Source organism: Corvus moneduloides, chromosome 1 (assembly GCF_009650955.1).
Source record: "Corvus moneduloides isolate bCorMon1 chromosome 1, bCorMon1.pri, whole genome shotgun sequence".
NCBI classification, from domain to species: Eukaryota; Metazoa; Chordata; class Aves; order Passeriformes; family Corvidae; genus Corvus; species Corvus moneduloides.
This window is the reverse complement of record NC_045476.1, coordinates 164337085-164363219: the sequence shown is the minus strand read 5'-3', so window position 1 is coordinate 164363219 and position 26135 is coordinate 164337085. Positions and strand designations below refer to the sequence as shown.

The following is a 26135-nucleotide window of genomic DNA, read 5'->3' as shown; positions in this document are numbered from 1 at the left end:
AGGAATTATTTGAGTCAATTTGCTCTGCCCTTCCAACCAGATGATGAAAACATCATCTGCCCTTCCAGCTCAGCCAATGACCACATGTTCAGCCGGAACAAATCAGGATTTTCCCGAGTTGTGCTGACTTACACCAGCTCGCAGTTCTGCTCTCTTTGTGATTCACCTTCCAGATGCCTTCTCAACAGCATTCATCCCTTACAAAATTGATGGAAATGCTGCTTGCCACTTAAATGCACCATCTTTATTCTCAGGCAGCAGATGGCAACAGGTCACAGGAAATGGAATTTACTCTAATTTCACTTGCAGGGCTCTGCTTAGATCTTTGAAATATTAAACTCCAAATTAAAAGGTCCATTAAAGAAATCAGGTAAAGACTGGAATTTCAGGTGAAAACACATGGGAAGATAAGTGGGTTTTCTGTGAGACTGTCCTTAATTCTACTTGCTGTGAGCTGAATTCATAGCAGGACTCATATTTCTGCCACCCTCCCACATGTCCCTTCTTTAGGAGGCACAGTGAATCCTTGAAAGATCCCAGAATTACTTACAGGACCTAAGAAACATCACATTAGGGTGCTTATCATGAGATGTGATATGATCAATCATTATACAGTGACATTGTGACCACCTAATGGCTTTTCATGGATTAGCCATGATCAATAAATCCATGATTTTTCTTGCTTGGGACAAAGGAATTAGCAGGCAGATCCTCCTATTTATCCCATTTATGACAGCCCTTAGGATGAGTGACAGCAGCATCCAGGGAAGATCATTACAGCGTGCTCAGGAAGCAGGATGCTGGTTTGTGGTGTGGTGACCCTGACATGTCAGTGTCACTCAGCAGGACAGCCGTGGTGTCACAGCTGTGGTGCAGAGGAAGGGGGATAATTTGGGATATGGCATTGCCACAGTGCAACCAGACTTAACTGCAAGGATGTGTGACAGTGTGGCCACACTATGGCACCGTCCTCAGCTTTGTCACAGAATCACTGAGGTTGAAAAAGACCTCTAAGATCGAGTCCAACTCTTGTCCCAGCACTGCAAAACCATGTCCCCAAGGGCCACGTCTACACAGCTTTTAAATCCCTCCAAGGATGGGGACTCTACCACCTCCCTGAGCAGCCTGTTCCAATGCTTGATCATCCTTTCAGTGAAGAAGTTTTCCCCAATATCCAACCTGAACCTCCTCTGGTGTAACTTGAGGCCATTTCCTTTTGTTCTGTCGCTTGATAGGAGAAGAGCCCAACTCCAACCCGGCTCCAACCTCCTTTCAGGGCGTGATAAGGTCCTCCCAATCCTCTTTTTCTCCAGGACAAACAATCCCAGCTCCCTCAGCTACTCCTAACATGCTCTAGAACATGGGATCTACCATAGGAAGCACCCAGCCTTATGAAAGCACACAGCAAACCCTGCTCTGGCAGCAAGGATTTGGCCAAAATGACAAAATCCAGCTGTGGTTTTGTCCTTTCTGTAGCTGGAAGCACTGAGAGTCTTTGTCTTTGGAAAAGAAGCAGAATAAAGGGATTGCACTTAGAGGAAAGCGACGGAAAGAGCAAAAAGAATGGGTTTGGAGATAAAGATCTGCATGGAGAAAGATGAAGAGCCCTGCCCCGAGAAAAGGCGAGTGCAGGGGGACACACAGGATATGCCAATAAAGACGTAAAGGGCCATTAGAAAGGGCAAGGTGATCAATTCTTGTCATTACTCAGCCCTGACAGAGCAGCAGCAACGTAAGTTAAAGAAGCAGCAGAAGGAAACAATCTCTTTATAATTCAAAACCTGCTCCTGGAGAGGAGCTCTGAAAAGGGAATTGGACTCATAATGGATGGCTCCATAACACCAGTGGTTCTGCTGCAGGAAAATCACAGTGCAGGGATGTGCTTTATTTATTCTCTCATGCTTTTCTGCCCCTCTGACTTGCATTCACAGAATTACAGAATCATGGAATGGTTTGGGCTGGAAGGGACCTTAAAAATCATCTAATTCCACCCCACTGCCATGGGCAGGGACACTTTTCACTAGACCAGGCTGCTTACAGCTCTATCCAACCTGGCCTTAAATGCTTTTTAAAGTTCCTCCCAAAAGCAAGAGTGTTGTCCCAATTTTAGGGACACTTTCAGAGCAAATCCCTGTAACTCAATGCCCATATAACCAAGACAGGAGACCTGTAACTAGAAAAGAGGGGGAACTCTGCTTGCTCTTCCCATGCACAGGGAAAAAAGAAACACCTGCTGTGATTTTTATTTTTCCCAAAAAGATGATTCGACTCCCAGTAGCTGCAATATAAATAATAAAATTAGGGGAACAGGAAATCAAATGCCTCTAAACTGCCCCGAGCAGCCTGATCTAGCGGAAAGTGTTCATAGTGGAGGGGTTGGAATGAGATGAACTTTAGGGTCCCTCCCAACCCAAAGCATTCTGTGATGATTTTATAACACATGAGACAGGCAGGTGGGACCAGACTTCTTCATTATTCACCTTTAATAAAGGAAGGTGTTCTCTGAAAGTCCAACAAGGACTTGCAGGATCCAGGTTTATCCCCAGGTAAGGATAGGATTTCAAATTCCTTGAACCATGAGAACAACACTCTCCTGAGGAACAGTCTCCTTCCTAAAACCAGCCAAGCATGGAAGTATTGATTCACATTAGTGCTGGAATTACAATACAGGCAGAAAATTTGACAACTAAGACTCCCTAAAAGGATGTTGAGCCAAGAAAAAGGACAAAATCCATAGATGGAAGATCTGACATGTGAATGCCTAAGGATTTAAGAGGGATGATGATGAGAAGGGTCACGAGGAAGCCCTGATATTGGCTCTTGTGTGGGGTGCCTGGAAAAATGTACTGTGCCAGGGCTTTAATCTTGGGCCAATCTCTTCCCACTGGTCAGAGCCTGATAGTTCATATTTCCAGTGAGCTGCTTGGCAGGAATTCATAAAATCATGGAATGGTTTGGGTTGGAAGGGACCTTAAAGGTCATTTAGTTCCAACCCCCTGCCATGGGCAGGGACACCTTCCACTAGACCAGGTTGCTCCAAGCCCCATCCAAGCTGGCCTTGAAGACTTCCAGGGATGGGACATCAACCTCCACCCATCCATCCACCCATCCATCCACCCATCCATCCATCCATCCACCCATCCATCCATCTACCCATCTGTCCATCCACCCACCCGTCCATCCACCCATCCATCCATCCACCCATCCATCCATCCATCCACCCATCCACCCATCCATCCATCCATCCATCCATCCATCCATCCACCCATCCATCCATCCATCCATCCACCCATCCGTCCATCCACCCATCCATCCACCCACCCGTCCATCCACCCGTCCATCCACCCATCCATCCATCCACCCATCCATCCACCCATCCATCCATCCATCCACCCATCCACCCATCCATCCACCCATCCATCCACCCATCCATCCACCCATCCACCCATCCACCCATCCATCCATCCATCCATCCATCCATCCATCCATCCATCCACCCATCTGTCCATCCATCCATCCATCCACCCATCCACCCATCCACCCGTCCATCCACCCATCCATCCATCCACCCATCCACCCATCCATCCACCCATCCATCCGTCCACCCATCCATCCACCCATCCATCCGTCCACCCATCCATCCACCCATCCATCCACCCACCCATCCATCCACCCACCCATCCATCCACCCATCCATCCATCCACCCATCCATCCATCCATCCATCCATCCATCCACCCATCCACCCATGCATGCATCCAGCCACCCAGCCACCCAGCCACCCATCCATCCATCCATCCATCCATCCATCCATCCATCCATCCATCCATCCATCCATCCCTCAGCACTCCCTGGCTCTAAGAAAGCCCCTGAGATGCATTTCCCATCTCAGATAAAATAATTTTCACAGGTAGAAAAGACAAATTAATTATAAAGCAACATCTCCCAGGCTGAGGGTGCCCTACAGGCAGCAATAAACAGGAGGAAATGTGGGAACAGAGGTCTTCCTATGGAAAAACCTGCTCAGCATCTTCAGCACAGCCTAAAGGGAAGGATTTATTTAACCCACACCTGCCAAGTCAAGCTAACCCCTAACAGGTCACAGATATCCAAAGATTTCCATTTATCACTCCCAGGTCAAGAAATCACAATTTCCAGTATTTTTCTACTTCTGCCACTTTCCTCTCCCATTAGTTCACTCTGTTCTCCCTCCCTTACACATCCCCTTATCTGACCACAGATATCACCACAAAGATTTCCAAAAGCCAAGAAAAATGGGCTAAAGGATCAATTTCTCATTCCATGCTATCCCAGAAACTTCTGGAACCCATGAGAGGGAAGCTGGAAAGGGCATGAGCAACCCAGCAGGAACAAGGCAGGAACACCCTTGATGTGTTCTCCACCAAAAATTTATGGCTCAGTCCAGGCCAGAGAGGACCCAGGAATCCTCATGGCCTTTAATCCACATTTCAAGACTCCAAAACTGAACAGCAAAGCTGCTCCAAAGTCTGGGAGGATGGAGCCCAGCACAAGGGTGGCAATGGCACGAAGCATAATCAGGGCCTGGCCTTTTGGAAAACCTCACTTACAATAAATTTGGAGGAGAAAAAGCAGGAACAGTTCAGCTGCAGGATGAAGTGGATGTCAAGGGGAAATGAGTGAAATTATTCGTGTATTTCTCAGTGTTCCCTTTGCAAGGAGAAGAGCATGGGACACTTGAGGACAAACAACAAAATTGATACTGGACCCTGTCATCTGAGGTATCCAATCTGCTGGGAAACAAAACATTAAAAAATCCTCTTAACAAGAGCCCTCCAATTTCTATCAATCCACTTAAATTAAAGAAGCAGGATGAATAGGAGATCTGGCTTTCACATCCCTTTTTTTCCCCTCATTTGGAGATGAATCAGAATTTGTGATTTATCACAGACCAATGTCAGACACTATAGGAGAGGGACTTGAGACTCTTTAACTTTTAAAATTAATTTACTATGAACAGAAAGCCTCTTCTATTTAAGAGTCTAATTTATTAATAGTAAATCTTCTGCTGGTTTAACATTCCTCTGCAGTTACAGGAATCCAAAAAGCAGTGAGCTGCTCATTCCAGACTTGTGGTACATGCGTCTGGACCAATTCCATGTCACCATCTCAGCTGGGCACTGCTGAAAAAGGTGAATAAATGACCTTAGCAGTGAAAAATAAATCAGATTTTGTTCGGTTTTTCATTTCACTGAGAAAACCACAGAATCATAGAACCGTTTGGGTTAGAAGGGGCCTTAAAGAACATCTCATTCCAACCCCCTGCCATGAGCAGGGACACCTTCCAGGTGCACTTGAGCTTTGATTTTCTTTTATCTTTCTACATTTTGAGATCTGGCACTCAGCTGCCTCTTTTAGTTCAGATTAATTAAAGGTAGGAATTTTTGAACTGCGAATGATCTGAGACTGTTTCCTTCACACGTTTTGCATGTATTAATTTAGACATCAAAACCAAAGTGTAGCATCACTTGCGTGTGATACAGATAATAAAATTTCCAAAAGGGAAGGAAGAAAGACAAACCTTCCCTCATCGCTCTCCCTCCAACCTTAACCTTTGGGAAAAAAGCCAACCACATAAATAGCAACAATTTCTCCAGCAGAACAAAGCTCTGGCATTAATTTTTTTTTTTATTTTCTTTTTTTTAAGCTAACTCCATCAGCATCTAAGAAGAGATTTAACAGCATTTGACTTTCATAACTCAGAGCTATGAAATGCTTTAAGATTTGGAGAATTAATTCCAAGTGCTTTCAGGGGTCCAAAAGAGGCAGTCAACACTTATCAAATCAGACCTGCAGGCCTACAAGGTATTAAACTTAACTTTACCATTTCATAAGAGGAGAAAAAAAACCCACTTAGAAGTGATTCACCAACTCACTTAAACCACACTCAGTGCTCTGCAGCCTCTGGAGGAAAACACTCAAGCAAAAGATGGATTTTGGAGTCCCTGTCTACCACCAGAATTACTGGGAATCACATCTTTAAGTCTGGAACTCCAAGAACAGGGCATTAAACAAATACACAGCTTGCAACAAATGCAGAGTCCCTTTGTCTTCCATGGGCTGCTCACATGCTTAAATCTGAAATCTAGGCATGTCAAAAAGCACTTTTCAGGATCCAGCCCATCAGCTCCAGGGGTGTTTCAGGAGCCCTGCACTACTCATGGCCCACAGAATGAGGTCAGGGAGAGCTGGGGGATGTCAGGGAGGTGGGCAGGGACATGGGGAGAGAAAACAAACATGGGCTGGTGAGTGCAGGGAAATGGAAGAGGGAAATAAAAAACGAACTGAAAAGCGAAAATCAAAATGAAATTAAAAAGAAAAAAAAAAAGAAAGCGGAAAGAAAGAAAGAAAAGAAGTTGAAATTAGAGGAACTAACATGGCGTTACTGGTGGCTGTGGCCGAAACTTCAGCAGAAGAAACTACTCCACACTTGGAACATTTGAGCGTCATGCCGTAAAGGGGCACTGCCATCTGACTGCAATTAAAACCAAAAGACTGAAACAAAACAAAACACTTCGCTCATGAGCACAAACGTCGAAAGGAAAGGGAAAGAGAAGCCAAAAAAAGGGAAGAAGGAGAAAAGGGAACCAACCAACCATACCCAGTTTGGGAAGAGAAATGAAAGACAGGCAGGAATTAAAAACTCTCTCATCTGTACCACTCCAGATGCGGGGAATGGGGGGAATGGACAACTCAGAGACTTGTTGGTGCCACTGGAGAGGGTGGAACTGTGTTGGTGAACATTTTGCCAGATTCAGGGTGTCTGTCTCTGGCACCCATGGAAGAGAACCCTGCTCTCCCAGTCTCCACCTCCTTCTTTTTGTTTGTGTTTTTTGGTTTTTTGTTTTTTTTTTTTTTTTTTTTGAGAAATTGCTCTTTTCCCTCCTGGCCTTTTTGCTCCAAAACAAAAAAGGTGGCAGGGTTGTGCAGTAGAAGGCAAGAAGTAGGGCTGTGGGGGCTGTGCCTGCTTATCTTCTGTCCTAAAGCAATCAAAGGGATATTTTCACTTATTTTCTCTGATTGGGAGCTGGTGAGACCAGGACAGAGGCCACTCTTTGGTTGCTTCATCCCTGATGAAGGATGAGACTCTTTCATGTCCTGAAGTTAATCCTGAGCTTGGGTGTTTCCTCAGACCCCCAACCTGCCCTGAAAGGAACCTGACTGCTTCTGAGACATTCCTTCTCTCAGATCCTGGTCTGGAGCTAAAAACATCTTTGGGATGAACGCTGAGAATTATTCCCACCTGAAAACATCTTTGGGATGAACGCTGAGAATTATTTCCGACTGTCACTCCCATTTTTTCCGGATGGGACCAACCACAGAACCAGTCCACTGAGGGCTGCTGGAATGAGGGGATCTGCTAAAGCACGTCCCGGGGATTTTTAGCAGCTGATGTGTGGGAACCCACCCATTCAGCTCTTCTTCCAGAGCCCAGGAGCCACATTAGCTTGGCACTGGCCCCGTTTCTTCCCAGAATCTGCTGGTTGTGTGCACTCCCTGGTTTGCACAGATCCACATCCACAGCAGATCTGGCCTGGAAAACGGGAAGGAGTCTGTAAAACATCCCCCAGACCCTCCTGCAGTGCCTAGCATCAGAGAATACATGAAATCCCTGCCAGAGGACAGCGGGTCTGTCATCCCTGGGGCGTGGTGGGGATGCTGCTGAGGGATGTTTGCCCTGACCAGGAGGGGTTTTACGGCCCTGCCCTGCCTGGGAGAGAGATCACTTCTTAGCTTTGGTGGCTCTCTGTTCAGTCTCACTGCAAAAAGACATCCTGATGAGCACCAACACAGCAGCAGCAGTGGACCCAGTGGCCCGCTGTCAAGTGGCTATTGATTGGTCTTTTCATTAATTACAGTGACATAAGTCATCATTCACGTCCAGATTAATAACTAAGGCATCCCACAGAAGCTTTCAGACACAGAGGAAACTAGCTCCTGTGTCCATAAATAAATACTTTCCAGGAAGGATGGTGTAAATCCTGTGAGGACAATGGCTGAACCAAAGCTAAAGTGGGTCTGGAGAGGCACTAGGTGCATGACCCTTTAAAAAAAAAAAAAAAAAAATCTTATCCCCAAATCTATAAGCCACAAAGAACAGATAAGCAGAGAGACAGAGAGAGGCAGAGATAGGCAGCAAAAAGAAAAAAGTAGATTGACTTGAGGAATTTGATGGAAAACTGCACCAGAAAAAACATGAATGACACTGAATCACAGAGAACTGGCCAAAAGACCACTGTAACACACAACTGTAGCTGCTGTTGTGTGTGTTTATGCAGAAAGTTGCAAGCAGTGGGCACAGATGTGGATCCATTTATCTCCTAATTCATTCTGGTTGGGGGCATGAGGTTGTTAATATATTGAATTTCCGTAGCAGGTTTAGATTGGCGCCTGTGCATATGAAAGGGGAGCTAATGAAATAATCACAGTGAATAATGCCTTCATTCAATTTAGCTTTTTCTGCTTCCTAAACATCCACAAACAGCTCATGGGCTCATCTGGTGTGTTCACTGGAGCCTGGACTTTGCTACCTTATATTGAGCAGTGCTTTCCACCATCCAGAGCCCGAAGAGCAGGAGCGCTGCTTCCAGCAGGAAGCATTCCCAGAGGAAGGGCAATCCCAATCCCTCCTACATTAATGGAGTTATCATCTTCCCAATCACTCTCTTCTCTCTGTGCTCTGACAGTGCAGCTCTGTTCCACCCCATCAGGACATTGTGACTATTGCACAGCAATTATTTCACACAAGGTTGTGGGGAAAACTCTTCTTGGGTGGTCTCTGTGACCAACAGAGATAAAAGGAAAGGTCCTCAAGGGGGGACAGGGCTCCTGTGTCTCCCCAGGAGTCGCAGAGGAAGCCCAGAGAGATTAAACTCAGCTAAAATTAGCCTAAAATATCCCCTATGGTCTCATTCTTCCTCCCTGCCTGCGTGAGCACACAAATGCTGCTGGAATAAACGCTGGCTGAATACATTTAAAATTCATTTTAAAGGCTCCTGACACTAAAATATTCATTTTTTGGGAGCACTCCCTTCAACAGAGCTCAAACACTGGTGGCCACCAGAGACCAATTCTGCTGGGATGGTTTTTTCCCATTTCCAGATGGGTTTTGGGGCAGTTGTGGCCTTTCTCCAGCTCTCCAGGTATTTGCACCCCATTCTCTACAGCCTGGTTTTGTGATCCACCTGTAAAGTCACTGCTATTAGAAAATCCTCATTTTCTGACAGATGTGACAACAATAATCACAGCAATTTCCACTGCTAACTACAGGGGCAGAATTATTGTGTCTCAGGTATTATTTCATGAGAACTGCTGGCACTGATGAATTTGTGACAACCGATCTGTGGCATGTGTGCTGGGCTCCTCTTAATATCCAACAGCTCTTTTTTTCCCTATTTTTGGGGATATTTTTTTTTCACCCTCTTTAGAAATTGTTTTTGCAGCACTGAACCATACTTCTTGCCTCTGCTAAAGGAAACACAACATTTCTTTAGACCATCTCCTCAGATCCAGACATCTCCAAGGCCGTTACTCATTCTGATTTTCTTCAAATCTACCTTCCAACACGGTTCCCAAGCCCAGGCCAGAAGCGGAGAACTAAAGGGAAAGGGGCACCAGGACTCTCAAAAGTGCTCCCACACTCTCAGCAGGGACACTTGGGAAGGGAGAACAAAACCACTGAGCACAGAGAAGGCTTAAAAGTGCTGCACACACACACACAGACACGAAAGAAGGGGGAAAAAGGAGAAAAGAAAGAAAAAACAAAGAACATCAGAAAAATGACTTTTTTGTTTGTTTGTTTTGTTGCCTCGCAGGTTTTGTTTTTAAAGCCCAACTCTGAGTGTGATCAATAACCAGCTGCTGTGTATTAAATAAGGTCACTCCATGTTTGGATTAGAGAGGGAGAGACTGAGAGGCAGTGACTCGCTGCTTTGCTAATCCAATAAACCATTTTATGGCAGCGCTGACTTTCAAGTGCAATTATCCTGCTCCAGACCCTGCCTGGCAGCCTGGGTGTTTTCTTGAGTTCTCTCTTTGTCAAGAAGGCATCATTCAGAATGAAGCACTTGCTTGGTAGCAGCTGCTCAAAGCAATGCATCAAGGTCACTTCTTCACGTATTTTTCAACCCAGCAGCAGCTGATATCTCTGATCGTCCAAATCTCCTCATTATCATGGCCATGGTACTGCTCAGGCACCAAAATTCCCCTTTGCTGCACCCAGGGACCACATTTCTTGGCCATGACAACACTGCTGATAAAACATGAGCCGGAACAGGTCCCTGTGTTTCTCACAGAATTGTTAAGGTTGGGAAAGACCTCCAAGATCGAGTCCAACCTTTGACCAAACCCCTCCATGGCCACTAAACTCTGTCACAAAGTGCCAGGTCCACTCATTTTTTGAACACTTCCAGAAATGGTGACTCCACCACTTCCCTGGGCAGCCTGTTCAAAAGCCTGGTCATCCTTTCAGTGATGAAATTTTCCCTCATATCCAATCTGAACCTTCCCTGGTGCAACTTGAGGCCATTTCCCCTTGTCCTGTCCCTTGTTACCTGAGAGTAGATTCTGGTCCTCATCCTCACCTCACCACTCCCTATTTCAGGGCGTTGGAGAGAGTGATGAGGTCTCACCTGAGCCTCCTTTTCTCCAGATTGAGGCCCCCCAGCTCCCTCAGCTGCTCTGGTGCTCCAGACCCTTCCCCAGCTCTATTCCCTTCTCTGGACAGGCTCCAGCCCCTCAAGGTCTTTCCTGGAGTGCAGGGCCCAAAACTGACCCCAGGATTTGAGGTGCTGGATAAGAATTTGCCTCTACCCTGGGTTTTGCCTCTACCATTCAATTAAAAAACATTTCCACACAACTACTCCATAGTACAATGCCAGGAACATTGAACCTCATCCATATTATCCTCTGAGACTCAGTGGAGACCTTCTCCCTCCACTTTTACAGACAGAATATATCCATATATCCAGTGCTTTCTCCACCAGCCTCCAAAGGTTTCAGACTCTGCCCATGGCCACACAGAGGAACCAGAACATCTCTTGCTCTCCTCATTTCTTTGTAAACAACTTCTTCCTTCCAGAACACAGCTGTTACCCACAGTGATAAATCAAATTCCTTCAGTGGACACAGGGGAGCACAGATTGCTGCCTCTCCCAGCAGCAGGTAAGGACAGAGCTTCTCTAACTGCAACAAGCCAGGAAAGGCAGGGGGAAATAACACACATCAGCCAGGCCGACCTGTGCATCTGATGTGACTCAGAGCGTCAGCCTGCTGTTTCCATCCCTTGCTTGCAGCAGGGCACAGCTCAGGGATAAAATCTGAGCAGGCTGCAGGCTCGTTCCTAGAAATGAAGGGAGAGGCTCTCATCCTGCTGGATGGCAAAACGGCTGCTGCCAACAGTTTGGGAGTAACCCAAGAGAGAGCCCTGCCCGGGAGCTGCTGCCCCAGCCCAACCCCTGGGAGACACCAGGGTGGAAAGAAATGTGGAGTCAGCTCTTTAATTTATACTCCAAAGGAGAGCAGGTAACACAAACCCTCTGGATTTGGGAATGGAGGCTGTGGAGAAGATAGAGAACCTCAGGTGGCGGCAGAATTTCTTCTCGCAGTGAAGGTTCTTAACTCACCTCTCCTACTGCATCCATCTGCTGAGCTCTTCTCTGCTAGACCTCCAGAACCCTTCCCTTCCATCACACACCTTTGCTGTCCCTGGGACACCTGCCAGCCTTCAGACACGGCCCCTCTGTCACCCAGCTCTTGCCATGTGCCACACTCAGCAGTGCTGAGTCTCTCCCTGCTCCAGCCGCTGTCTCTAGGAGTTAGTGACAAGAGTCACTTTGCTCTCCCTCGTTTCTGGGAGGATGCATCAGCCTGGGCTGAAGCCATTTTAACAAAGAGATGAACTTTTATCATTCCTCCACAGCAGCACAGGGCTGCTTCACGGATTTTGTGTCCTGCTGCACTGAAGGACAGGGCAAAGAGATTAAATCAAGTGTGTTTTTTTCTTTTATTTTGTTTAAATATGGTTTTGCATTTTTTGTTTGCATCCCCAACCTCTTTTTTCACCTCTTGCCTGGTTATTGATCACAACCTTGGGTATTTTTGGGTTTTATTTTCACTCTTTACTTAGATGTATTGATAAGGCATACCCTGCCCGTTCCTTCAGTTTCTTATCTGTTATTCCATCTTTGGATACAAGTTTGTTAAAAACCAGAATGCCAATAACCATGTTCACCTGTCAAAAGAGAAACAACACACAAGTTTTGTTTTCAAGTGGGTCAGGTCAAACTCGGTGGCACAGAAGGGTTCCTCCCACAGCCGGGTCACACTTCTGCAGGCCACCACCCCTGGTGTCCCCTGTCCCCCCTGTCCCACCTCCCCTGGCCGTGCATCAGTGACTTCAGGAGAGCAGAATGCAGCTGGCAGCACACCCAAGAGGTTGGAGAATCATTAAGATTGGAAAAGCTCCCCAAGATCACCAAGTCCAACCCTTAACCATGGAGCAGGAGAGACTGGGAATTTCTCAGATTGCTGCAGGGCTGCTTGAAGCCCAACTTTGCTTGAGGTCCAGCAAGGCAAACTCCAGGCACAACAACAATTTTTTGGGCTAATCCAAACAAAGTGGCCAGGACAGAGGACAGCAGTGGGCTGACACCAGCTGCTTCCCAAAGCACTTTCTGGAGCCTGTGCTGCCACAGCAGCAACATTAAGAGAATGCAGACAAGATGTCACAGCTCTTTCCTGGTGAAACACCACTGCTGCTCCCAAAGTAAGAGATGGAGGGGCACTGGAGCAGGTAGAAACATCAGCTGCTCAGGTGGGATGTCTTGGGAGATATTGCAGATGGCACAGCACAGAGACTTCCCAAAAAAATCAGTGGGCAAAACAATTCCATGCAGTCCTTTTGTCTGTTTTCCTCAGGGTGAGAGCAGGGATGTCTGTGTCAATCAAAAATAAAAATCCACAGTGAAACACAGGCTGGACAGAGCTGAGGTCCTGCAGAGTGACCCCAAACTCCTCCCTGGGCCTTTCCAACTGCATCCACTGCTGCCAGCTGCATCTGCTTTACAAACCCCATCCGAACCTCAGCGACACGTTAGTGACACAGAGCACCACCCCCTGCGTGCAGGCCTGGCACTGATGGTGGAAAAAGGTGACATTCTCCTGGTTTCACTGTCAGTGGAGCAGCTGGTGGTGATAGAACCCTGTGGTTGATGCTGCTTTGCATGTGGGGCTTGCAGGGAAATGTTTTAAGGCCAAATCCAGAGATAAATTCATGTGACTTTACGTGTTCGTGAGTTTAAGAGATCCTTCAGAGGTGGTCCTAAGAGTCACCTGACCCAAAAGAAGGGACCAAGCCTCTGCCTAATTGCCTAAATCATCCTTGAAACAATGATCAGCCTTTCTGCTGGTCTCACCAGCTCACTGACGTGGAGTCCACAGCTGGGAATCCATGGAAAATCTCAGAAATTGTGGTTATTTTTGTGTGCATCAGCTGCTGGGTCTGTGGACAGCTGCAAGACCATTTCTAGAGTTCACCGTGGTATTGATTTAGAGAAACAACATTGGCAAGTCAGGCACAGTGACACAGCCAAGGATCATCAGGAAATCAAAGCCTGATTATTAGCTTGGAAAGCACTTTTAAATCACTGATCCTTCACAGTGGAGGAGGTTGGTGAGGGCAAAAGAGGTTTTTTCTTAAGGTGCAGCCAGGCAGGAGGAGAGATGGGGTTGAACCGTGGCTGGATCTCTCCTAGGGCTGGCCCAAGTGTGCATCCTCATTCCTATGGAGCAGGGGAGATGACAAAGAGCAATTCTGCACTGGTTTTAATAAAGAAATCAATCAATCAATCCAGTCCATTGATCACCACGATCAACATCCTGCTCTGATCCTGGCTCCACTTCTTTACTAGGTCAGGGATACAACATGGGTATTCTTCTAATAACTTGAAAAGTAGCTTTACTTCTTTATCTCTGAGGTAACATCCAGAAGCAAAGCCCAAAATCTCAGATTCCTGGAGATATCCACTACCTGACCACTGATGACTCTGCCTTGACTTCATCCCACGACCCTCTCCCTGCCTTCAGCCTGCACACAACTATCACCAGGCTGCTCCACATGAGCTGGGCGAGCAAAACTGCTTCCAACAGCTCTGTGTTTGAGGTAGATGAGGATTTTTAAGAACAAAGGTCAACCCTTAATCCTTAAAACCTGCAGCTGTTCAGTGTCAGTGGCCTGAGTGCGGGGTGTGAATATTGCTGAAGCGGCAGGCCAACCACCTCTGGGGTATTATAACTGAGCTCATCCATTTGCAGGCTCCCATTTATAAAAAGGCTTTCCATGCTTCTCCTTCTCCTTCCCCAAGCTCTTTGGTGTCTCTACCAGGGCAACATTCATGTGTCACCTTGGCCAGGAATGAGTCAGGGAGTCTGAACGAGGTGTGTAGCCTCTCTCTTGCTGCTGATCAGGGCCAGACACCCCCAGAGATGATTCACCACTTCCCCATATCAGCTGCAGGAACCACTATTTGCATGTGTTGACCCCTCTGCGAGGACATTTCATTTCCTCAGCTTGATGGTGAGGGAAAACTAAGCTGCCAAATGGAAGCGGGCTCCTGTGTCTTCCTCATGCATTAAAAGTGCTAAGGAAAAAGAGAAGGATCATGTCCCTTGTTGTTGGCACAACAAAAGCAAGGTGCTTTGAGGCAGCGGAGTGACTCTGGGCACTACCAAAGCTTCCTCCCTCCGAATCACTGTGTCACAACCCCACATGAAAGACCTCAGCTCACACCAGTTTTGATTTCCTGCAGAGGAGGGGCCACTGCTGGCTTTTCTCTTTGTCACTGAGATGAAACGATGGCACCAAGGTGGTTTGATGTGCAGTGACAGCACTGAGAATAGAAGCAGCCTGAGCTTTTGTGGAGTTATTCTCCTGTAAACTCCTGCTGCGGGGCATTTCATCCCCCAGGCACTGCACGAAACAAAAGCCTGAACTGAAGAAGGAACTGTGAGTGTCAACAACCCCATTCCTGTGGGAATCTCCAGGGCTCTGGAGCCTCAGAGGGCATGAAGCTCCTCCACTGGATAAAACACTGGGCTGCAGAGAAACTGCAAGAAGCCGTTGGGGCTCAAATATGGCTTTAAACCCATGGGAAATTGCTGCAGGAGGGGTTTCCTGGAGGAGCAGCAGTTCTCAGATTCTTTCAGCCCTGAGGCTTCTCATGGCCAGTGAGGCTTCAGCAGCAGGGAAGGAATGTCACCTCTTGAGTGACAGTTTAAACTCAAATAATAACTGACCAAGGTTGGTGTTGGGGCTGTGTTGGAGCCAGGGGTGGTGGGACAGGAGAACAGAGTCCCACCATGCAGGAGCTGGAGTTCAGGAATATTCACTTTAGCCTTGCCATCTCTTCGAATTCAAAGCCAACGTGACATGTTTAGGGTCAGAAGGGACCCCCTCAGCACTGACTTGAAGATCTGGATTTCACCTGCAAACAAGGACGCTGCTCACATGCACTGGCCTGGGATGGACCAGGAATAAAAGCTGGCTGTGAGGGCACAGCCTGGCCTGAAAACCAGCAGGAACAGCATTTTCTGAAGGAGTCAATGTCAGAGTTTTCCACCATCATCCTGCACTTCCATCCAGACAGAGCAAAACCAAAGTAAAGCATGAATCAGCTGTTAGGGGGCTCCAGTGAGAACAGAGGTGGAAAGCTGAGAGCTGAGGCAAATTACATTTCAGAATCAACCCCATCCCAAACTGCTGGCTTTGCTCGTTATTCCTGAAGGAGAAAGCTCCTCAAAACACGAGTGGAAATAAAGAGGGGCATTCTTGGGTTGAATGAACAAGGAAATTGCTATAAGATATAGAGGGAAAAAAAAAAAAGCTTTCAGACAAGCTCAAATACCAAAACGACAGCAGCTGCCGGTCCCACGAAGGCATAGAGGAGTCCTCCCTCTAACGACAGCCAGCAGCTGGAAAATGAAGAGAGAACAGAAAGTCACCCAGTGGCAAATGTCCCCAAGAGGCACACATTGGCTTCTTCCCTTTGCCTGCAGAGTTCAGCCTGGGAGGTGACACCCAATGGCAAAAAAAAAAAAAAAAACAAACCAAAAAAACCAAAAAAACAAAAAACCAACTCAGACTTTAAATCAAGCAAGTTTTGCTTCCCATTTCTCCTGAACTTGCATAAAAGCTCCTCTGCCCGGGGAGCTGCCCGCAGGATGGCATTTGACAGGGGAATTCATGCAAAATGAAGGAGAGTGCTCTGTTTCAGACCAGGTCCTGGAAGCAGCTGGAGTGTTTTGCTGGCAAGACGATGCTCTTGTCCTACTTACTCAGGAGAAAGAACAGAAAGAGTGGAAATTGTCCCTTCTTATTTGCTGACCCCTGTGTCTGCCAGGGGCTCAGGTCCAGGGGTGCAGGACATTTCTTCCCTCCTTCTGAGATTGTCCCCATGGGGAAATTTAACAACACAGCAGTGAGGTGGGAATTCACAGCATTCCCTGAGTCAAATTCCTTAAAAAATGAGCTGAATGTGGTGTGTGGTGCCTCTTCTGGAAACCAGCTTGTTCCTTCTCCCTCACACCATGTAACCTGAGAAGGACACCTCCCTTCTGCACTGACCAGATGTGGAATTTGGGCTCCTGAACTGCCTGGTGCCTTCTCAAACTGAGGGAGCTCATTTGAGACCTCTTGGTTGAGGCCCTGGAAGTGTCCAAGGCCAGGCTGGATGGGGCTTGGAGCAACCTGGGATTGTGGAAGGTGTCCCTGCCCATGGCAGGGGGTGGAACGAGATGACCTTGAAGGTCCCTTCCAAACCAAACCATTCTGTGATTCTTTGTTTTTCAGGTTTGACTGTGAAGTCAGGAAGGAAACACTTTTTTTCCCTGTGAGAGGGACTGAGTCCTGCCAAAAGATGAGCAGAGCACTTGTGAAATCTTCGTCCTTGAAGACATTCAAAAGCCACCTGGGCACAGCCACCTCCAGGTGTTCCTGCTTGTGCAGGTGGTTGGACCAAACAAATGTGAGGCTCTGTGACAGCCATGACCATCCACAGCAGCACTGGAGCTGAAATTCCCATATTTTTTTGGTGGGAATCCAGCAATTCAGGGCATGGACACACAAATTAGGCACTCCAGGGCCAGAAGAGGATGGGAATTTACACTGTGTCAGCAGCCCCTGGGAAAGTTTGCATGCTTTGACAGGGCAGAACCCTGGAGAAAATGTGGGATGGAGTAATCCTGTTTCAGCAGGAAATGACCGTGCACTCAGCACAGGAGAAGGCAGGAAACCACAAAGGAGAGGGGACTTTCTCCAAGCTCTTAACTCAGCTCACCCTGCAGTAATTCACTTGCCTTGCCCTCAGCAAGATGCCTTCATTCTGCATCAGGAGCAAGCTGATGCTCCCAGGGGGAAAAAAAAAAGCTTTCTTGGAAATATTTCAGTTTTGTTGATCAGCCTCATATGTTTTTTTACTAATTCTGAGTTGAAAAAAATGGGGTTTTTTTCACCCCAAAACCATGGAATGTTTCTGGAAAGGCACCCCCAAAAAAGGGAAGTATTTCAAACTGAGAATTAATAGTAGGATATTCTGGTTTTCTCCAAGGTCTGAATCATGTTTATGTCTAAATTAAACCTGTAATGTGCTAATTTAATCAATTTTGATTTCTTCCTGATAGCAAGTTGCTCTGCCACAAGCTGTCTGAGAGCTGTAATAATAAAATGAATAATCAGCTGAGGAGGGAGGGAATAAAATTGAAGCTTTGGAGCTCTGTAGTAATTGGAGGTCTCCCTAAATGCAAGAGGAGGGCTCCCAAATCCCAGTCCTTGTCCCAGCCTTTTTATCCAACACTCTATCCTGATTTTTGAGATGTTTTTCAGTGTCTCTTCCAACTGGTGGGTCAGATGAAGAAATCTGACAGTCTTGCACCGCAATTAGTGATGAGGACTTGGTGCAAAGAGGGTTCTCATTCCTGTGCGGTCCCTGGGAGCACCAGGAACTGTGACGGTGAGATCACACATCAGCGAGCACTGGCCCTGATCCCTTCTGACTGCCTGACCTCCCTGCCACAGCACTTCATCAAAGCATTTTCCAAGGCTGTCAGAGGTGCTGGCTGCCAGCAAGGGAAAGGAAAGGGTGAAGGAATATCCAAGAAACAGAACTGACAGCAACCCCCAGTCTAGTGGAGATGCTTTTAGCCTCGTGCCTACGAGGCACAGAAATATTTGCATTTCGCTAAGAGGTTCCTTTATACTTTCCGAGGGATCTCTTCAGTGATTTTTTAAAAATAAAATTATCACTGGAAGGGAGGAAAGCGAATGGTTTAACAATTCCTAAGCAGTGTTTCCTCGACTGACAGCAGCTCTTGTGTTCAGCACAAAAAGAACCTTTTTTTTGCGAAACATCTGATCCTTTTGTGACTCTGCCACAGCACAGATGGGAGGTGGTGGCTTTTGTCCTGCTCCTGGGAAGGGTTTGCTTCCACTGAGCCCTTTTTCACACTGCCCAGCCCTGCCAGCAACAGCTCTCACCTCAATCCTCTGTAAAATCAGGCAGCCCCAATATAATATTTTGAATAACTGAGATTACAGCTGGGAATCAGGGCAGTATTTATCCAGAGATTAACCCAGAAGCTGCTGAGATACCTGTGGGTCACAAAATGCAGTGACACTCCAGGACCCTGAGAAATCTGCTGTGCTCTCAGAAAACTTTTGATGGGCTCTCTTGTGGGGAAGGATGCAAGCTCCCAGCACCAGTGGCACAACCTCAATTATTCACTTCAAGCTTTAGGAGGTTGGTTGTGAAGCTTTAGAGGTCCAGAGGCAGTCCCTGGAGCACCGGCTAAAAGGAGAGTTATTATTCAGGCACTCAGCCTAAATCTAAGGAGGTGATCAGTGGCAGGTCCTTTAAACCTCTGGTACCCCTCAGACATTCTTTGAGACTGGAAGTGCAGCTTCTACTCCACCGCAGCATGCTCCAAAAAGCTGCAAAATGTCCTTTCAAATGCAGTTCAGGCAAGAAAAGGGAGAAATCCTCTCCTACCCTCGTGACAGCTGGAGAGTTGGAGTGTCCTAAGTACTAAGTAATAAAGCTTGAGTGAGTGGCTGCTGGGAATCACGACTCACAGCACAACACAGACACACCCCAAATCCTGCAGCATATTTTCAATTTTTAATCTGAACCTCTCTCTCCCTCCTCATCTTACGACTCAGTGGACCACTCTGGCCAGCTAAATGGTAAATATTAAATATACTACAAGCTCCCTAAACTCAGCACTGGCTCTGATCTCTCTGCATTAGAGCTTGGGGACATGGCCAAGCCTTTGATGGGACAATTCTTGGTGGGACAGAGCCTCGTCCTGCTGCTCAGTTGTGTTTTTACTGTTAGAGAAAAACTTCATCCCACGCACAATAAAAAGACAGGACCAAACCGGGTGAAATCCTGCTGAGGTTCCAGGCTGAACACCCTGCTGGAGGTTGCTCCGCTGAGGTTGGTCCAGCCTCACGACACATCACACATTTCACACCCTGCCCCCTCCACCAGCTTTGCCCTGAGAGTCTTTAACACCGAGATTAGCGCTGCAATCCCTTCAACACCTGCAGCTGTCCCCAAAATGCCCTCGTCACCTTGTCCCGTAGTTGGATGCCAGCGTTTTTTACCACTGTGAGTGGGATGAGAAAAAAACCTGCTGTTGAGTGGTAAATTCTGTGCTCACCTAAATATCAGCCCTGCTTTGACTTAATGTCCACCTCTACCACGGGAGCTCATGCACTGCTCATGCACTGCTCTTGGGACCCAGAAGCTGCAGGGTTGGAAAGTGCTTTAAAAGACTCTGGGTAGTCCCTTGTGGTTTATCTTGTCACCTCTTGTCCCCTCCTTCTCAGGGAGGCACGTGCTGTGATTAAAGCTTTTCCTTCCTTCTGCACAATGGAAACATTGGGCCTTGAAAGTCTGCAGTGCCCATTTGAAATGCCCTGTGAGTGCCCATTACACACTGGAGACAAAACTGGGCTGAAAGGACCTTCAAGATCACCTGGTGCCAACCCCCTGCCATGGGCAGGGACACCTCCCACTATTCCAGGCAGCTCCAAGCCCCATCCAACCTGGCCTTGGACACTTCCAGGGATGGGGCAGCCACAGCTTCTCTGGGCAACCTGTGCCAGGGCCTCCCCACCCTCACAGGGAAGAATTCCTTCCTCATATCCAAGCTAAACCTCAAGTTTCAGAGTTCAGCTCTGAAGTTGCTGCTGTGCAGTGCTGACTTCACTCTGGAGGAGAGGGAAAACCAAGGGCTCCCCACACATCAATGCAACAGAGCTTTTAGGCCTCTTTGAGCAGGAAAACAGGAATAAGTGTGAATGCAATGTGGTCTGTCGGGGCACCCTGCCCAGCTGGGCCCACAGCAATATTTGTTTCGTGTTTTAAAATGCACCAAAGTGTAAATGCAACTCTCATGGCAGAGATGTTCAGCACCATTTTATTCAGCACCAGGGCTCGTGAACCCACCACTCACTGCAAGTGAGCTCTGTTTACCTCTGGCTCTTGGTAAAGCCAATTCCAGCAGGAATTAATAGACTCATGGAATGGTTTGGGCTGGAAGAGACCTCAAAGATCATCTTGTCCAACCCCCTGCCATGGGCAGGGACACCTTCCACTATCCCAGGGTGCTCCAAGCCCCGTCCAACCTGACCTTGAACGCTTCCAGGGATGAGGCAGCCACAGCTTCTCTGGGCAACCTGTGCCAGGGCCTCAGCCCCCTCACAGGGAAGAATTTCTTCCCAATATCCAATCTAAATCTATCCTCCTCCAGCTCAAAGCCTTTTTCCCTTGTCCTGTCACTACATGCCTTTGGAAGAAGTCCCTCTCCAGCCTTCTTGTAGGTCTTTTAGGTACTAGAAGGTACCAAAGTGTGGAATTAAAGTGAGATGGCAGCATTGGGAATGTCTAATGGGATCTTTGAGTTTGAGAGGAACTGTTGTTCTCCTCATGACTTTGGTGGGACTCACCAGCTTTACCACACACTGGGAAACATGGAAAGAAGACAAGAGGAAACCCAGAACCATGGAATATCCTGGAAAAGGACCCACAAGGATCACTGAAGCCCAGCTCATCAAACTGGACTTGCTGGGGTGTGAAGGCCCCACCACCACAATTTTGGTGACAAAACACCCTGACAGCAGAGCTGGGAAATGGTGTCACTCTGGCTGGGAGCACAAGACCCCCTTCCATCCCCTGGCATCCAGCCCTTGGATGCAAGGAGTGACAGAGTCTTCCGGGCTGAAAGGAGTCAGAGGATTGGCAGCAAAGGGAGGAGAGCTGGTGTGACCAGGCAGCCCCTGGGAACGCTGGAAAGTCAGCCCAGCCTCTTGGCCACCTCACCCTGTGCCAATGTGAGAGCAAAGCAGGAGCCCAGCAGGTTTTGTCACACGTTGTCACCCTCCTGGCTGCAGTCTGGAGTGTGGGAGATGCTGGCACAGTGGTCCAGGGAAAAATGCCAGGGAGTTCTTTCCTGCATGTTCCTCCCTTCCCCGCCCAGGAATTTTTTGTGTGGTCAACGTTGACCACAAAACCCTTTAAAAAGCCACAAATCTTTTTGCACCAATTCCCACCAGCCTACAGACAAAAAAAGAAGGAGGAATATCCAGGACTTCCCTCCCACCCCGCCCCGAGGCTTGTTCATTATGAATTGTTCTCATGGATGTGCCTGGAGCAAAGTGCCAGAAGCAGCTAACCCACGGAAAAGCCAAAGGGAATCAATTTGGGATCTCGGTGATGCTTCTGCAAACCAGGCTGTGTTTTGTCCTCTCCTGAGTCCCACAGCAAGCACTGGGTCCCTCTCCACCAGCACACGCTGAACGTGGGACAGGCAAGCCAGGTGCAGCCAATGCATCCTTCAGGAATTCTGCCTCGAGAAATCCCCAGTCCTGAGCCCCCTGTGTCGTGCAGGAATTTAGGCTGCAAAGCAAACGGAAAACGCTGCTGTGCTGCTTGAATTCTCCCCTGCAATTAAAATGCAAACCCGGGACCATTTGGCTGTGGGTGTGCAGGATGTGGTGGGAATCGAGGGAGAGCAGGAGGCTCCATGTGACATTTCCTCAGTGGGACGATCGAAGCCTCATCTGCTGCCGGCCACATCAACAGCTCCAGCCTCAAACACTGCCCGTGTGGGATGCAAACCCCTGCCCAGGAAGGCTCTGGAAAATGATGGGATGCAGTAGGGAAGAGCCTGACTTATTGCTACAAAAAACATTATCCTTGAACTGTCACTATGCATGAAATTTCTAAGATTTTTAACAACAGATGGAAAAAATAATATTTCATATTTTCTTCTTCATTTAAAGTTGTGCTAATGCTCAGCTCTGAGTGAGCCTAGCCTTGCCTTAATGCATTTTTTACCTCTTCCGTTATTTCTCCTCTGTTTTCCTTCCCTCATCATGAGCACTTAAAAGTTTCCTAAAGACAAAACCTGTGGAATTTGGAAAACAGGCAAACATGGGATGGTGTCAAAGCCTTGGTTTCCACAAGTCAGGCTCATTCTGCTGCCTTAAACTGAGCTGAGCTGTTTTGAAAAGGTGAGGCCAATCTAGCATAAAAACAGACTGAGGAAAAAAAAAAGCTGGTTTTAATTTTTAAACATCCTAAACTTTAAATATTCCACATTTTCCCTTAAAAATACATTAAAAAGCTCTTAGTAAAAGGTATTTAGATCAAAGTGATGTCATAAATACAGCAGTTAAACCTAAGTAGTCTCTATAAACTTGTTTTCAACGGAATACACAATCCAGCTCGGTCAGATGACGGATTGAGGAGGTAGGGATGCAAGAGATGTCCTGCACATGGGAATTTCGCTCCCAGTCTGTCTCCTGTGGGCCAGTGGCTGGGTTTTGACAAAAAGGATGGAGGATAAAACAGGCGGGAGAAAAGGAATCCTTTACTCACTAGTTCACAGTGCCGTATCCCTTGGCTTTAGTAAATCCCACGGAAATGGCAACCACCAAGGCAGGGAGCCCTGTGGAAATGAAACAGGAGGAAATCGATCATTTAATCACGTGTGCAGCCCTTCTCCCACTCAATATTCCCCATTTTTCCAGAGTTATTCCAGCACCATCCATTCCAGCCCGGCTCTGTGTCAGAGACTGAACTCAGGACCCCCAGAATCAAAAGTAAGAACCTTAATTATCTCTGTTAATTAAATAAATACCATGAACTGTAATCAGCTCCTGCTCTGTTGTGGTCTCAGCAGTTGTGGGGGGTCTCACAGTAGATGCAGATGCATAAAATTGATTTATTTTATTCTTGGGTACTTCAGGATGTCTCTGAAGTTGGAATATTCAACCACAACCCAACTCAAAGAACTCAAAAATCAAGAGCTTTGTTTGCACTCAGTGTAGGATCAGCGACCCAAAATCTTGCCCCAAATGAGACAGAAAAGGAAACAAAAGCTGAGTTTCCCTATCCCAAACAGGTCCCCCAAGATCTGTGAAGGAGCAGGTTCCTCTGAACAACAGTGAGAAAGAGCTTCAGGTCTCTTCTAGGATCTGTGGAGGTTTAGAGTCCAGCTCTTCCCTTTCCTTACAGAAATGTCTGGGTATCGGCTCGCAACATCAGGTTCTTCAGCTCTGGAGGTCTCCACGTGGCTTTTTATAGCCCTGCTCCTCGTGGCAGGAGGAATTAAGCTGTCTCAATGCTAAAGATGGGAAAATCCCATTAAGAATCAGCAGGATCAGTAGCCAAGGGGATTAGTGCCCCTTGACAAGGCCCTACTAATCTGTGAGCTGCAGAGGTCATGGCAGGCGACCGCAGGAGATCTGAGGAATGTGCAGGCACAGCTTCCAAACAACAATCCTCTGGGAAGGTGGTCCCTCAGCAACACAAACCATCCTGAGAGTGATTCTTAGTGAGGCTCTGCAGCAGCTGGGAGCCACAGGGCCAAGCTGGCTGGAATGTGGAGCATTTGAGGGTTATCCTACAGGGAAGTGCTTCTCTTCCCATGTGAGATTTCCAAGCACAGGTCACGTTTCATCAGTCCAAACCCAACAGGCAGTGGGTCAAAAAGCAACTCTTTTAATATTGCTTCCTTCTTCCTTTCTCCTCTCTCCTCTCCTCTCCTCTCCTCTCCTCTCCTCTCCTCTCCTCTCCTCTCCTCTCCTCTCCTCTCCTCTCCTCTCCTCTCCTCTCCTCTCCTCTCCTCTCCTCTCCTCTCCTCTCCTCTCCTCTCCTCTCCTCTCCTCTCCTCTCCTCTCCTCTCTCCTCTCCTCTCTCTCCTCCTCTCCTCTTTCTCCTTTTCCCTTCCTTTCCTTTCCCTTCCCTTCCTTTCCCTCCCTTCCCTCTTCCCTTCCCCCTTTTCCCTCCCTTCCCTCTTCCCTTCCCTCTTCCCTTCCCTCTTCCCTTCCCTTCCCTTCCCTTCCCTTCCCTTCCCTTCCCTTCCCTTCCCTTCCCTTCCCTTCCCTTCCCTTCCCTTCCCTTCCCTTCCCTTCCCTTCCCTTCCCTTCCCTTCCCTTCCCTTCCCTTCCCTTCCCTTCCCTTCCCTCTTCCCTTCCCTTCCCTTCCCTTCCCTTCCCTTCCCTTCCCTTCCCTTCCCTTCCCTTCCCTTCCCTTCCCTTCCCTTCCCTTCCCTTTTCCCTTCCCTTTTCCCTTTCTATTCCTCTTTTTTCTCATTCTTTTTCCCTCATTGGCTCCTGCTCCTCTTGCTAATGCTCCTTCACACCTCATCTGGATAAATCCTGGCTGCTGCATTCCTTATGGTGACATCGATATGGCATCCCAGGGGAAGAAACCACATGGGAAAGGACATTTTCAGGAATACAGCTTGGTGCAAGAGACCCTGGGAAAGAGGAAATTTGGAAAAGACTCTGCCAAAAATAACAACTTGTTCTTTGCAAAGTGCTTCTCTCCGACATGATAATTATGCAGAAATCCAGAGTGGGGCTGTGAACTTGGCATCACCAGGGACTGGCTTGTTCCAAGGCCGGGTAGAAGCCTCAGTTTGGGCTGGGAATGGGTCTGGACAAGGAGCAGCTACTACAGGTGGCAGCTACGTCATGGTAGTTAAGCCAAAGAGCATCATAATGAGAGGTGCAGCCCTGGGAGAGCTGTCAAAGTCTAAGCGAAGTTAGATGGGATTGGATTGAAAAAAAACCCACCAAAAAAATAAAATTTCAACCTAGTTTTTTTATTATTGTCAAGAAATTTATTCCTAACTGTCCTGTTCCATACACCTGCGCTACAGACAGTACCAGCAATGCTTTGGGGGCTTTCTGCACAAAGTGAGTTTAACAGTTCCAAGTAAATCCACTGAAAACCTCTTTCAAAGAGTTTTGTACTTCCAGGTCAGAGGAGAATCAGGCCATGTGTTAATCATGTTCCACTGGAGAAGATGTTTGCTAATAATTCCCAAAAGCCATTCTTGTTATAAACAGCTGAAGACCCACTCAGAGGCTGAGCTATGGCAGCATTAAAAATCCAGCTGTGGAAACTGTAACAGGGTCATAAAAATCCTGACAAAAAATATTTCTTCTTTACTGGGGCTAAATATGATGACTGAGTTGTTTCCAGAGAACAATTTATCTGCCTATTTTAAATCAGAGAATATCCTGAATTGGAAGGATCCACAAGGATCATCAAGTCAAGCTCCTGACCCTGCACAGGATCACCCAAAGAGTCACACCATGAACTTGAGAGCATTGCCCAAGCATGCGAAGCAATTATTAACAATTATTATTACTAATGATAATTTAAAAATTGAATTGCGAAGTTGCACATCCAAGAGGAGACCAAAGAAATGAAAAATAATCCTCCCTGCTGCTGAAATTCTCTGCAGCTTCAATGAGCTACAGCTGAGAGCAGCTGAGAACTTGGCAAAGATGTCTCGAACAAGGGTTTAGAGAAATGCAAATGTGCAAAGAGGGGAAAGGGGGGAGAACCAACCCATGACAAAGTGAATTGTGCTAATTATTTCAGATTATGCTCTTTAAAACATATTTTTGGCTTCTTCCCTCTTACAAGTGCCATTAATCCCAGCTCTACAGCTGAAGTCTAGCAGGATGCTAAATATCCCAAATTCCCTTGCTGCCTTAATAGGCGAGAGTGTTCTTCATTT

At 47.3% G+C, this 26135-nt stretch overlaps 1 protein-coding gene across 12 annotated transcripts in view; it reads right to left on the bottom strand.

Moving 5' to 3' along the window:
* The window catches only part of ADGRB1 (adhesion G protein-coupled receptor B1), a 283514-nt gene that overhangs the window by 28508 nt on the left and 228871 nt on the right, over positions 1–26135 (bottom strand). For 10 of the 12 annotated variants that reach the window (XM_032134553.1, XM_032134548.1, XM_032134575.1 and 7 more), the window contains 4 exons: positions 22976–23045; positions 15941–16007; positions 12185–12270; positions 6415–6513 (listed from right to left, as the gene is read on the bottom strand). In XM_032134553.1, the coding sequence (XP_031990444.1) occupies positions 6415–6513; positions 12185–12270; positions 15941–16007; positions 22976–23045 (322 nt within the window). The remainder of the gene's footprint in view (positions 1–6414; positions 6514–12184; positions 12271–15940; positions 16008–22975; positions 23046–26135) is intronic. The other 2 variants (XM_032134593.1, XM_032091577.1) reach the window with 1 other exon arrangement.